At 40.0% G+C, this 13,612-nt stretch overlaps 1 protein-coding gene across 5 annotated transcripts in view; it reads right to left on the minus strand.

Moving 5' to 3' along the window:
- The window catches only part of TEX2 (testis expressed 2), a 49,956-nt gene that overhangs the window by 36,151 nt on the left and 193 nt on the right, over positions 1-13,612 (minus strand). The window contains exons 2-3 of one of the 5 annotated variants that reach the window (XM_050714422.1): positions 11,954-12,014; positions 5,200-5,258 (exon numbers count right to left, since the gene is read on the minus strand). The exons of 1 other annotated variant lie outside the window; for it this stretch is intronic. In XM_050714422.1, coding sequence (XP_050570379.1) covers positions 5,200-5,258; positions 11,954-11,958 — 64 coding nt within the window. In that variant the 5' untranslated portion in view covers positions 11,959-12,014. Of the gene's footprint in view, positions 1-5,199; positions 5,259-9,662; positions 9,715-11,953; positions 12,015-13,051; positions 13,483-13,612 lie in introns of those variants that run through there. 3 more of the 5 variants (XM_035558953.2, XM_050714423.1, XM_035558952.2) reach the window with 3 other exon arrangements.

The following is a 13,612-nucleotide window of genomic DNA, read 5'->3' on the forward strand; positions in this document are numbered from 1 at the left end:
TTCTCTTCTCTTATACTACTTGGCTGAAAGCAGCCTCTTCGGGGTCACCCTGCCAAGCCAAAATAATCCACCAGTCCCTAACAATTCTGAGCAATAAACAACTGCTGCATCTGTTCTCTTCTAAAAGGGAGGAGAGAAAAAAATCAGAATTACCTGGTGCTGTACAATGTCTGCATCTTTACAGAAAATTTGTTCATTATTAAAGAAAAAAAATCAAAAAGATCTACACCCCCCTAAAAGTTACATCTGATTGAGAGGGCAAACAGTGAGGTACAATACTAACCTATGCAGCACTGTAACTCTCTCCTTGTCTCTGTGGAGAGAAAAAAAGAATCAACTCCTCATTAATCTGATGAAAGATTATCTAAAACCTCTTTGGATTAGTCCACAGTTGAAAATGCTGTCCACATCACTGATTAAATTAAAGGTCACTATAAAAAACTTTAGGGGAAAATTTGACTAAGTGACTTACAGAGAAGCATGTTTCCAAAACAAAGAAAATCAAGCCACTTTTAATTTAGGATTTAGGGCAGCTTTTCCGAATTGTGTTCGACTCATTTTTCCCAACAATTCAAATGGACATCAATAGGTAAAATTGCAGGCAGGTAGCAAGTGAGTGTTCAGGAACTTTGGTATATTTACATTCACTTCACTAACAAAAAATCATATTGTATACCCACATTACATTGAACTAAAACTCATGTCTTGTTACGGTGCATTTCTTAAAAGGTCTTTTGTGAGGTGTTATGTTCTTGAACTTCCTTCTTGCTTCCCTCCTCCCCTCAAAGCCATGAAAATGGCAAAATACAACCAAGCACAAACATAAGATACATCTAGACAAGACAGATGCATTAACACACAATTCTACCCTAATCAACACCACTCCACTCAATCAGGACAGCCAAAGAACCAGGTAACAGAAAAGCTAATTCAAGATAGCTTTAATCATTAAATTGAAGACTAGGGATATGTGGGGGGGAAAGAAGAACAAAAAAACACCCCACAGACTTTCAGTCAATGTTCACAGCAACTGCAAAATTAAAACAGTCACCACATGCCTTCGTAAGAGAACAGCAGAAAGGACAACATTAAAAATAAATATCTGTCCACATGAAGCTAGACACAGATGAGCAGTGCCAATTAATAACTTGAAGTCTGGGTCTTCATATAAAATGTAGTTATAAAAGATCATTGAAAAAAGGAATGGAATCTACAGATTAGCAAACCGTACCCCATAGCTATCTAAAGACATTATTTTTTGCACTGGATTTTTAATGATTCATAAAATCATACATTTCAGATCTACAGTCTTTATTCTGACTTCATGTTTTGCAGAGGACTAACAGCAGAACTAGTGCTTTAGGGCTTTTTTATCATAAGAATGCAATACACAGTCATTTTTCTTTATTTCTCAGAGATGCTTTCAAAATCAGAGACAAGGGGTTCTCAGGTTCAACTAAATAGCACTAAAGCATTTAACGTTAGAAAGCATTTAGGTTTGGACCAAGCACACGGCTCTCAGCAGCAAAGTGACTATTAAAAAAAAAAGGTTAAAAAAATTGAAGAGCTACAGAACGATGACAGACCAGCGATACCCTATGTATGTATTTTATTGTCCAAGTATATTCCACAAGGTCACAATGGTGACGGAAGACAAGAAAAAAACAAAGGGGGGGAGGAGAAGAATCTTTCTACTCAACTTCTCCCAGACCAAACCACGCCCAACAGCTGCAGCATTTTTGCAGTTAGGGTGCACTCAGCAAGTCCTCTGCTCTACCTGCCAACTTCTCACAACTTTATGCATACAAAAGTCAGCAGTCCTTTACTGCCGTGCATCTGTGAATGTGCTTTTATACCCATAATGTTTTTGTTGTTTTTTTTTTTTCTTAAATGATGTACCTTTGGACAGAAGCAGCACATTATGTTTAGGTCTTCCAGCGCAGCCATATCATTCCTGCTGCCTTTGTAACAGCTCTACGGCCTGTGAGAAGCTCAAGAAATACAGAACTCCCCACAGAAATGTAGATGCCTTCACATGCCTAGGACCTTGGCATGCCCCAAGCACAATGTAGTCATTATCTGAGGATTATCTGGTTCTGATCTCTCTCATCCTCCAGCTTTGGTGGTATTTTTTCAACTTCTAGAGGGCAAATCCCCAGGCAGTTGGTAAAAAAAAAAAATAAATAAATAAGGCTTCTTTCAGAAAGCTTACATTTTCTATGGGAAGAAGGAGAGCTTCATCTATCTTAGAAATCTTATACAAATAAACAAGTATTCACACACAACTACAAAGGTAGTTGTACTCAACATCAGAAAGTTAACTAACCCAAAAATACATAGCAAGCTACAGCCATTAAAATAGAGGATGATTGGTAGAGTTGGTTACACAAGCTCACTTCAGTCTCATCTTCCTAAGGGAAACAAAAAGCATCTTTGATAAATGCAAAACAAAAAAATGCATTCCAGATAGAACAATACAGAATTTCTCAGAAGTCTGAAACTGTAATCCCTGGAGGGTCCAAAAGACAGAAAAGCCCAGGAAAGGGTCACTAAACAGCAATTTGCATCTTAACATCGTCTTTTGAGAGTTGCAATCAAGAGTTTGAGAACTGGTGGGACAAAGGTAATTCAGAAGTAACTGAACCCAAAGTTTAGTCAGACTAAACCCAAATTTCTGCAAGATTACTGGGTTTTCAATTGTTCCTGCTACTTCATGTATTGCTGTTAAGAGAGTTAGTCTTGCAAATAGCTCTACTATGCCACCCATTGAGTAGCCTCGCCTCCCACTGAATTCGATGAAAAATTAATGAAGATAGGTATTAGCAGCTATTCGTGCTACCTGGAACCTGCAAAGGCAAGAAATGTAAATCAGCACCACATGACCAAAGAAAAGTTCTTTGTGATCTGATTTTGGAAGGAAATGGTTTATAGACTAGATTTCCAGACTTCTTTGAAGGACCCGAGCAGGTAGACATGCTATTTTGAGTTCCAGTATTATAAAGAGGGTGAAGATTATCACTCACATAGTGCTTTGTACAAGTAAGACCACATAGAATCACTAACTTATTATAAGGGCAATAGCAAAGACTAAGAACCAGACTGAGTTGAAACAGCTGAAGAAGCACACAGTCCATCTCTTTCTAGCAACAAGTGTGCAGAAATCATAAGCTACCAACAACAGCTTTTATGCTTTAAATTCTTTTAACTTCTAATTCATAGAAAGATCCATAGAAGGTTAATAAAATGCAAAGTCAACTCTGAAGAAGCCTCTTCCCACGAATGTCAAAATGTCAAACTCTGCACATAATTGGCAAGTATCAGGCATCTCTCTCTGCTTCAGGCAACGTTCATTCCATTTCATTCAGACTTATGTTCAATCCAAGTACCTAGAAACTAAAATGCAAAAGTTCAACAGCACTGCAGCTTTCCAGATGGAGGACGCAGTGCAGAGTGGTGAGGGTAGGAAAATGTCCAAGATATTGAAATTTTCCCAAGACTATGAAAAAATTGAAATAGAACCTAGATAGCCCTAATAAGCTGATTTTCTCCCTGTGTGGAACACAAATAATAAAAACAAACCACCAAACACAAAAATACAGTCAAACCTTGATAAGCAAAGATATGAAGCGAAGCTCCATTAAAAGCATTAGGACAGACAACCCAGACTTTCCCAGCTGAACTATCAAGACATAAGGGGTCTTGTTTCAGCTTGACAAAAACGTTCTAGGGCCATGCAACTGTTACATATATTTCACTAGAGTCTCTCAAAGATTAATTTTGCATTAAAGAGTGGTTTCAGCATTTTATGATTAAAAATACTGGACTACAACAGACAAAAAACCCTCAGGTGCACAGGACTGAAACATCCATACAATTCCTAGCCATCCTATTACAGTACACTCAAATACTTGACAACTTTGGCAGAAGTATTTAAGGCAAAAGAAGTAAAAGTATTCAGAAGCATTCATATTTGTGTTCCCATTTAAATATGCATTTTCCTATTTTTCACATAGTATTTATAAAACTCTAGATGTTTCAAGATGTCACCTAATGAATTGACAGAAGTTGGCACGAATCTTCCCTGGACTTTGTTCTCTAGAACATGAAAGAGATCACTGCCAAAAACAGGACACTAAAAATCAAAGCCACCAGCTTGATTTGCATTCTCTTCCATTTCTTATATTAGACACATAACAGTGCAATAGTTAATGGCTCAGCTTAATATATTAAGCTTTTTTTTTTTTTCCTTCCAAAATCGTGATTTGGGTAATTTGTATTTCCAAAAAACTGCAATACATTTTAATTTCAACATATTATAGGTCAATTACAGATTGCCTGACCTTAACAGCTGTTTTACAGGCTTGATTCTTATTGAAATCAACTGAGTCAGAAAATGATGAGCACCTCCCACAATTTTTTTCATCTTAATTGCAAAGAAACTATGGCAGATGATACATGAAAAACAATTTTGCAAGTAATCTGAATTAACAGAATCATAGAAAAGCAGATATAAATACACCGTATTTGTCATAAGGAAAAAAAAGAGTACACTGTGATGACAAACTGACATCTTTGCATACCTCAAAGCCCTTTTGTTCACACCCCTGCACAACAAAAGCATAAGAGGATCCTTCCTACTCTGTTTTTCTCTGACAAAATGTGGGTACTGGTAACACCCTTAGAAAGATGATTTGTCATGTGCAGAGTCTCAAAAGAAGTAAACAAAATATGATTGGGAAGAACAGGAACAGTGTTTTCCTCTTTTTCTTCCAGCAGCATAGGTCTACCACAGCATGAATCTAGCCATGAACTTACAGTAAAAATCAAAGTTTTCTAAAAAGCTCAGGTTAGTTAATAATTTTTTTTCAAGTTTTCAGCACTCCTTGGAAAATGTTCTCACTGTCTTTGGTGAAAAGTAGCTTCCAATGATCAATAATGCAGGAAGCAACACAGACAGCCATTACTCATTTTCTTTCAGCTCAGAAAGCAATTATTTATTCCTATCTGGTATAATTCATTCATACAGCAGACACAGACATGGGTCCTTATCTTAGTGGAAAGTAGACCTCAGGTAGACTAAATTAACAGGACAACATCTGGAAGTGAAATCATTCCTCCAGGCCTCTTTACACCTGAGATGCACGTACTAGTTTCTGACCAGCTACATATGGAGCTGTAAAACATACAGGCAGATCTTACTTTTGGAAACGTTAATTGAGGTGGTTGTCTCCAGGAATCCCATCTGACAAACCCATAGGCTGAAAATGGAAAGGGTAGCAGGTCAGTGCCTGATTCCATGGTTGCCTGCTGAAATCATACTGCAATATGAAAAAATTAGCTTTTTTAATAAATAAATAAATAGCTAAGAAGAACCCCAGCTCTACTCTAAATTCAACTAGTACTCACAGAGGCTCTCTACTTTCACTCTTCCTTGCAGTTACTTCCATGTAAAGAAGGACTAAAATCATCCCTCTATCAGCCCATGATATTTGCTATTTCATAAACAGTTACCAACTTGTATATGTTTGTCTGGCAAAAGCTGCAAATGCCTTCAGCAATGTAAAAGTTTCTAGTATTCCAGCCAGAAATAACATCTATAGTCTCAACTACTTGATAAAATACATGAGAAGTAATTCATACCCCTGTATGTGGGTTACATTTTGTGCATGCATGCTCATAGAAAGGGAAGTGTCATTAACGTAGCTTCAAGGAAATTAATTTTAGGTCATCAACGTTAAGGTCTCGATTTGCTGGGAGATAAAAGAACAGCGAAAACCACCAGATGGATTCAAAAAGGCAATGGGAAATAACTGTCTTTGAGCCATATCCTGCCTTCTTCAATTATAGTATTATGCAGGCGATTCTAATCTCAGACACATGGCGATGTTTGTTTTTTTTATATATATACATGCTTAATAAATCTACCACATGCTCTTTGTTAAATAGAGTCAATCAGCTATACAAGCTCTAAATTACATACAATTTTAATAATTCAGTGAGTGCATACGTACTCTCTTCCTCATACGTCACCATATATCAGGGGTGTAGTTGTTTAAGTGAGGCCTTTAATTAATGAGAGGTCAAGTCAGAGAAGCCAAGCATGGGTGGCAGCTGCAGTTGTCTTCCAGGATAGGGTGACAAAACAGTTGATGACCGGAGTATGAGGAAGCTGCACTCATCTCTAACGTGCTGCCTCTGCCATGCTATATATAATTAAGATTTCACAGACTGGACTGGTTGCTCTTTTGGGGAAACCGAAAAAAAATAAAACGAGTAAAGTCAAAATCTAGATGTGGAATGGAAATCTTTTCACCTTGCATTCACCACCATCCAGAGAGACAAACTGCTCTCCATTAAACCATAGAACAGCCTCTACATCCCCTCAGAAGTTCCCCTAAGCCCCATGAAGGACTCGAAGTTAGACCGTAACTGGCAACGCCTTCTCAACAGCTTTCCTAGTGCGACATCTGAATGGATCTCACAAATCTGCACTTATTTGGCTAGGGGTGCTGGAGGGAGAGGCCTGAAAAGCCACTGTTCACACTGGAAGGAAATCTGCAGTTAACCCATAGCAGTTCCATTGCTAAATACACTGCTCGTGGCACCTGGATGCAAGAAGCAGATTTTAAAAACAATATACACTGGGAAAGTAAAGTACTAAAACAACACTCTTGCTACAATTCAGTGATTTCCTCATTTATATGATTTTAATTATGAAGTTTTAGTTTGGCAGAAAGAATAAAAAATATCTAGCTAGAATTTTAGAAATCTGGCTACTAAAAATGAAACTGAAAAGTTGTCCCAGCTCAGAAATGAAGGGTTTATAATATCTGTTCAATACTCACAAAGAGCTACCAAACACTTCTCAAAACTGCGTGACAAAAGAAACCAAGGTCTTTACAACCTAACATTTTATGCTCTTAAATACAAAACTCCCCTAAATTAATATTTTTGGTTACTCTCAAAGTCCATGAACTTTTCTAGAAGTGTCAGGCACAGATCTTCAGCTTGTCTGTAACCTCTAGACAGTGTTACAGCATCCTGAAAACCTAGGCCTGTTGTTGTAAAGTGAATAACTGGAATCACAAAACAGGAGATGGTTTGCATGCACAGCTGGTCTCCTTTCTCCATCTACATTTCTTGTTATTCACAGAAGTAACAGATAAATAGAACAGTAGCAATTTGATCATTTTCATAAAACTACAAGAGTTGTCATGCATTTGTTCAGAAGGTTTATTAAGGACCTGACAAAGCCTTTATTAACTAGCACACTTTTGAGCTGACAGACATTTAGGATTATCTCCCCTTATTTCTTCCTCCTTCTCCCAATTCATTTGCTTAATACTTCAAGGCAAACTGAAAACGAATAATTGTGAAAGCAATTAGACAAAAAAAAAGAACTGCTACTGAGAAAGTCTTACAAAGATAAGCCTTATCAAACTTCAGCAGTAAGGAAATGAGAAGCAACATATGGATCACTTCATTTACCACCAAAACACATTTATTTATGCATTCAACCCCAAGCATTACACAAGAGTATTGGGACAGAAAGTAAAGCCCCTCCAAGCAACAGGAACCACAGATATGTATTAAGCAAGCAGAATGGAAATAGCCAGTTTGGAAGGCAGCCAGAGCAGAAGTCTTCACCTTGCATTCGATCCTTTTGGGGCACGAGACAGGAACATGAAGTGGGAGGTGACCTGTGGGCAGGAAAGGTACTACAGGAATTGTGTGGCCCGGCTGCAAGACCAGCCTTCCCAGTCTCGACCAGAGGATACGCTCTCAAACACAGCACAACCACGGGCAGACAGGTTCAACACAACAGCTACACGCAGAGAGAGAGAGTGCTAAACCTAGACGAGAGCTTTCACTGTCTGCTTAGTCTCACATGGCGGGCACTGCTTCCTAACCAAACTGCCACCATACAAGTGTCAGCATGACTATCTCCCTCCCTCTCAGAGAAGCCTTATTCTTTGGGCTACGTTGGAGGAAAAAAAAATGTCTGTTTTATGAGCCCAATCTTAATCCTGACTTCCAGTGACACAAAATTATTTCTGCAGCTATTTACTTTCAGATCATAACTTCATTACAGCTTACAACAGGTTAGTTACATGTTTCAGCCCACTCTGATCTGCTTTGAAATCTCCAGTGTCAAAGGTGACAGTAACCTGGTTCGTACATATGTTTTGCTTTTTCTTTTTTTCTGATATATATATAACTGAAGTTAATTTAAACAGAACGCACTAAATCCAGAGTAAGTTCTAGAGTCTTAGAGCTCTCCTCTGCATAAGCTACTAAAACCCAGTAAAGCGATTTTTAGGACTCAAACAGATCCTTTTGAAGAGTGTCCTAATTCCCGAATATGCATTTCCATACTCTTTTAAGAGATCTTCTTTTAAACTTGACCATCCCATCTTCCCACAGCTTAAGGGTAAGAACCCTGCATTGACACGATAAGCAGTCCAGGACACCCAATGCTTCCACCAGCACTGAGGGACGTCCCTTGGTTATTTCCTGTCATCCAACACCAATGGGGTCAGAGAGCATAACAGTTTATAAACCACAGAGACACGAGGTAATGAATATTAAAGCCTGGTTCATACAACGATTCATTTGTGCTACCCTCTTGGCCTTTATGGGAAAACACCACTGTCTACTATGTTTTATTGATCTTCTGTTATCCCTTGTCCGTCAGTCCTCTTGTCTTCTAGAATACTAACTTAACCACGCTGCTATGTATTGATTTGGTCTTTGCACAGCAGAATAACATACTTTGCTGTTTGGAGAGGACAGAGTTAAAATAGGTAGGAGAAAAAGTCAATAAACAGGGAGCTAGGAACTTCGGCGAGCAGGAAGGCAAGATGACAGACCAGAGAATATGCCCTTTTCCACTACGATATTCTCAACTCTTTCCAAACATTAACAATAGGCTTAATCAGAGACAATAGTTCTGTGTACCCGGAGAATAAAGACAATTGTAAATAATCCGACACTTCAGAACCTCTCTTCTTGCAGAGGGCAAAGGAGGAAGAAAAAACACTTGCAAAACTTACCCTGAAAACTTACCCTGCAGCTGTTTCAGCCACTCTAACCCACTGTAGTCAAAACCTGCTCCCTCTGCTCCTTTCCCAGGACTTCCAACGGGCTCGGGAATGGCTTTGGCTAACAGGAAGTTTTGAGGCAACTCCTCTCAGATGCCTTAATTGAGCAACTTCAACTTAAGACACTCACTTTTTATTTCCCAGAGATACTGGTCATCAAGGACTCCCACTAAAGAAACTGCAATGCATCTGTTAATCAGGTCTAAAAAGGGATACCTCCATTGCCCTGGAGATCCCAAGTAATTCATTACTGTAACAGCCTTGTTCCACAGCAGAAAACTACAGAGAAGGCAGACGGCATAGGAACAGCAACACAGGCAAACAACGCCTTACAGAACTGGTCTGATTGGAAGTCTCGTACTACACTGGGCATACTGCTACTACACTTGCCAAAGAGGGGCCTTGTGCTCTGTGAGCATGCTCAAAACTCAAACTAAGTTAGTAAATGGCAGCCTCTAATATAAAATTACTCCAATAAAGGACTTGTGTGAAAGAGCCTAAATATCACCTTAAAAGACTTTACATTTCATTTGACAATTAAGTAGGTACTTTGCGACATACATTGTGCAGAACTTGGCCCAAATCCAGACAATTCCATTCACCTCCAGATCTTCCAAGGAAAAAGACACGGAAGTGTTAACTCTTCAGGTGCTTAAACCTCAGTCCTCACAACACTCCTGGGGAACAGGCACACAGAGGCTACGGCCATTTGGGGCACAATCTTCATGTTTTGCTGCCTCGGGCTGCAATGGGATCTTGACCGATAATTATTAACTTTCTGTCTTCAAGTTTTGGGGTTTGACATGCTAACAGAAGCTTAAAAAAACACGTTAAACTGACCAAGAACAGATAATTCACAACTCAGACATGTGCATTGGGTCATATATTTTTATGACTCTGTAATTGGGATTCTGTCTCACACATCAAGAAAAGAAGTTGAATTCAACTGCTTGTTTTAGAAAGAAAAACAAATCCTTTACTTTGTGGATCTGAACCACAATCCTCTACAATAATGGAGTAGTACAGGTTTTTTTTTAATCAGCAATCAAAAACATCTTTACACGTACCATAACAATATGCATCAGTGCACTGAAGGAAATAAACACAGAACGGAAAACGCTAACCGATAATCCTAAAGCTCTCACTATTCACTATGGTACCTCTGAAAGCCATAAACGTTGCTCTTTCACTACAGAGAGGTTTCTGAGGAACAGACAACACTGTACTTTGCAGTTCTGCCTTTGCTCCCTAAATGTTAAGACTCCTTTTCCCTCAAGCCACGATTGTGGATCAGAAAAATCAGCTGGATTCAGAAAAATTGTTCCCAGACTGCACCCGTCTTCTGTTTGCTGTTTCCATTCCAGCCCACAAAGAAAAAGATTTTGCGCATACAAGCCCACAGAGAAACCCTGCTCAAAACAGGGCCAACTTCAACCCTTGTATCAAGAAGGGGACACCAGGAACAGGGTTAATTGCAGACAGCATTGCAAGGCCGGTTCTGACCTTCAGAGTTCTTGGACCACCAATATGAGAGAAGTACATAAAAACTCAGACAAATTCATACGGAGGCTTTTTTTTGAACAGGTCTTTCACTGTATTGCCGGCACAAAGCCAACACTGCCTTAACTCCCTCATTTGCCCCTTAAGTGCTGCATTCTTCATCAGTCCTGACACACAGTATTATTCTCCCTATTTTTCACAGTGCCACCGTCTTCCTCCCTGAAATCACAACATACCCTTTCTAGTGTCTACTTTGCATTACCTAGAGTAAGAAAAGTCATTGTTCATCCCCTTTATTGGGCACACATGACATCCTTATGCGTTTCCAGAGCTGATTTCTATTCTGAATATATTATGCCTTTTCAAATACCACGTATGCACTCATGAAGGCTCACAGTATTAACTCTTATTGTTATTTCTCTAACCTCTCGGCCTACATTATGCTCCTCTTTCCCAAAACACGTTGTCATCTAACTGATTCATTTAGGGCAGTAAGGACTTCTAGAACATGATGCCTTTATTCAAGGATAAATGTTTCAAAGCACACTGAATTAACACTAGTATTCACAGTGAACATCTGATATCAACATTTCTAACTTGCCAATGGAAAAGAAGAAAAATCCAGAGATTTAAGTGACTTTTCCATGTGTGTAAGACCAGAATTTACTCAACCTCTTTCTCATTCTTTTGAAACTTACAATTTACTCAAATAAACAAGTGTTATCCTGCTTCAACTGCTGGGCCGGTATTGCCAGCTCCACCAGCTACACTGCACCACAAGTTACCTAGCTCATGGGCCATAACAGGCTCGAGCCTGGTCCTCAATATCACACAAAGAACAGGACTGGGGAACAACAGCACAGGAAATGTGCCTTTATACACATTCACGCCTGCTCATCTGTCCAACTCGCACAACGTAAGGTTGGTGGCCTCTCAGGCATGCCACAAGAGATTTCTTTACTCTTATTTCATCTAAAGGATCAGGTTCAGTTAGCACAGAAAGGTGAGGTTAGAGCAGCACAATCCCCAAATCTATCAGCTAACACGCTGTTCAAATATACATCTTCACTCTTCTAGCTACATGACTTTAAGTTTATCCCTGTTACTTTCTCTCTTTTTACTAGATTAGTTTCACTGTCTCCCATTGCTTTATTCACACTTCTACCATAAAAGAGAGATTATTGGCATTATATATTCTGCCTAGGTTTCCAGCTTCACATTCTTTAGTTTGTAACATAGTTGTCTTAGAGTTTACTTACTTACAAAGTACTAAGCATTTGTTATTAGTACTTGAAACTACTAAATTATGTTATTATCCAAAGTAAAAAAAAGTAAGCAATTAAGAAAAGTACTTCATTGGGCTGTGTCCTCTTTCAAGTTCTCACTTCGGATTTCATGAATAGATTTTCTTTTCTGAAATAAAGGTAACACAGGTCATTTAAAGAAGTTCTTTGCAGAGTTTACAAGGGATGTACTCAGCTTAGTAATACAATGCACAGGTGATATTGTACAGCAGCCTAGCAGAGTTCAGTAAAAGACGTCTTTGAACACAGGATTATCTTCTTGGTCTTTTGCTCAGAAGAGAAAGAACTTTACTCAACCCTGCTTGGAAACACTACCACACACATCAGCACCTACTTGGAATATGAAAAACGTGCCACCCACAACAGAGCAGCTTGTTGGATCAGCTTTGAAGTCAATCAGAACGGTAACCTCTCATACATTATAAAAGAACACGAGTCTTTAAAAGTCAATTCTAACACCAAAAACGTCAGTTTACTTTCTTTGCTCAACTTAAACTGCTTTTACCTCTAATTCAGCACATTTTCAATTCAGAGAAAATTAAAAGGAGGTACTCAATCACACTGCCTGAATTTTATTCAGAGATTAGGAAAATAGAGTTATTTTAAAATTCCAAATACAGCTACATTTTTCTGTAAAAAATATGCCCCTGAGACTGTGAGCCTGCCTTGTTTTTCCTGAGTTACGCAGGCAAGAACCTCTTGAAAAAGGAGTTGTGTGAAGACAGAGGACTATGACAAAGCATCTTAACAGAAGATAGTCTTAGAGCAGTGAAATCTTACAATAATTTATCTTGCAGTTTCAATATGAAAGTTACAAAAGTTTAAATTAAATCGAGTTGTGTACTAAAATCCCCCAAATGATGGGCTATTGGAGGAGTTCCTTAAGATATCTGCTGACAGATACACATCACCAAGAAGTTGAGCACAGACATCTAGAAGGAACTTCAGCACATGCCGAAATGACACTGTAAACAGAGTTAGGCACTGAGCTGCAATGGAGGGGTAAAACTCAGTGACACTGACAACTAAAAGAGAATCAGAAACTGAAAAAGCTGACACCTAGGACAAGAAAAAGGAAACAAATTTGTGTGACAGAAAATCTCTCTTCTCTTGATACCAAGAGCAAATTAAAAATCCTCCCCTCACCTTCCATCAAGAATAAACATCGCAGTTTCCTCTACTGCTTGTTTTTCAGTTATCCCTTCCACTCCAGCAGCGCCCATGCCAAGCTGCACATCCCACCGCGGCCAAATTTTTATCTCAATTACACTGATGTAAGCGGGAAGTAACTCCATCCCGCCGAACCTTGCCCAACGGTAAAAATAAACGCCTCAAGCCCCGGGCGGTGCAGCCAGCCCCGACCCAGGCACCACTCACCCTGAGCGGCCACAGAGGCTGCCCGAGCCCCGGGGCTCCCCAGGCCGGCTCCTTGAGGGGAGCCCAGCGGGCCGGTCCCCTCAGGATCGGTCCCTTCAGGGTCGGTCCCCTTACGGCCGGTCCCCTCAGGATCGGTCCTTTCAGGATCGGTCCCTCACGGCCGGTCCCCTCACGGCCACCCCAGCGGGCGCCGCCTCCGCCGTGCCCTAGGCCCTGCCCTGCCCGCCTCCCCTCGCCGCCGGCCGCCCCGTCCTCCCGCCGTGCCCACAGCCGCGCGGACACCGCGGGTGCGGCGGTGGCAGCGCTTCCAGCCCCGGCGGCCGCGGCGCG

The sequence above is a fragment of the Cygnus atratus genome, chromosome 18 (genome assembly GCF_013377495.2).
Source record: "Cygnus atratus isolate AKBS03 ecotype Queensland, Australia chromosome 18, CAtr_DNAZoo_HiC_assembly, whole genome shotgun sequence".
Taxonomy (NCBI): domain Eukaryota; kingdom Metazoa; phylum Chordata; class Aves; order Anseriformes; family Anatidae; genus Cygnus; species Cygnus atratus.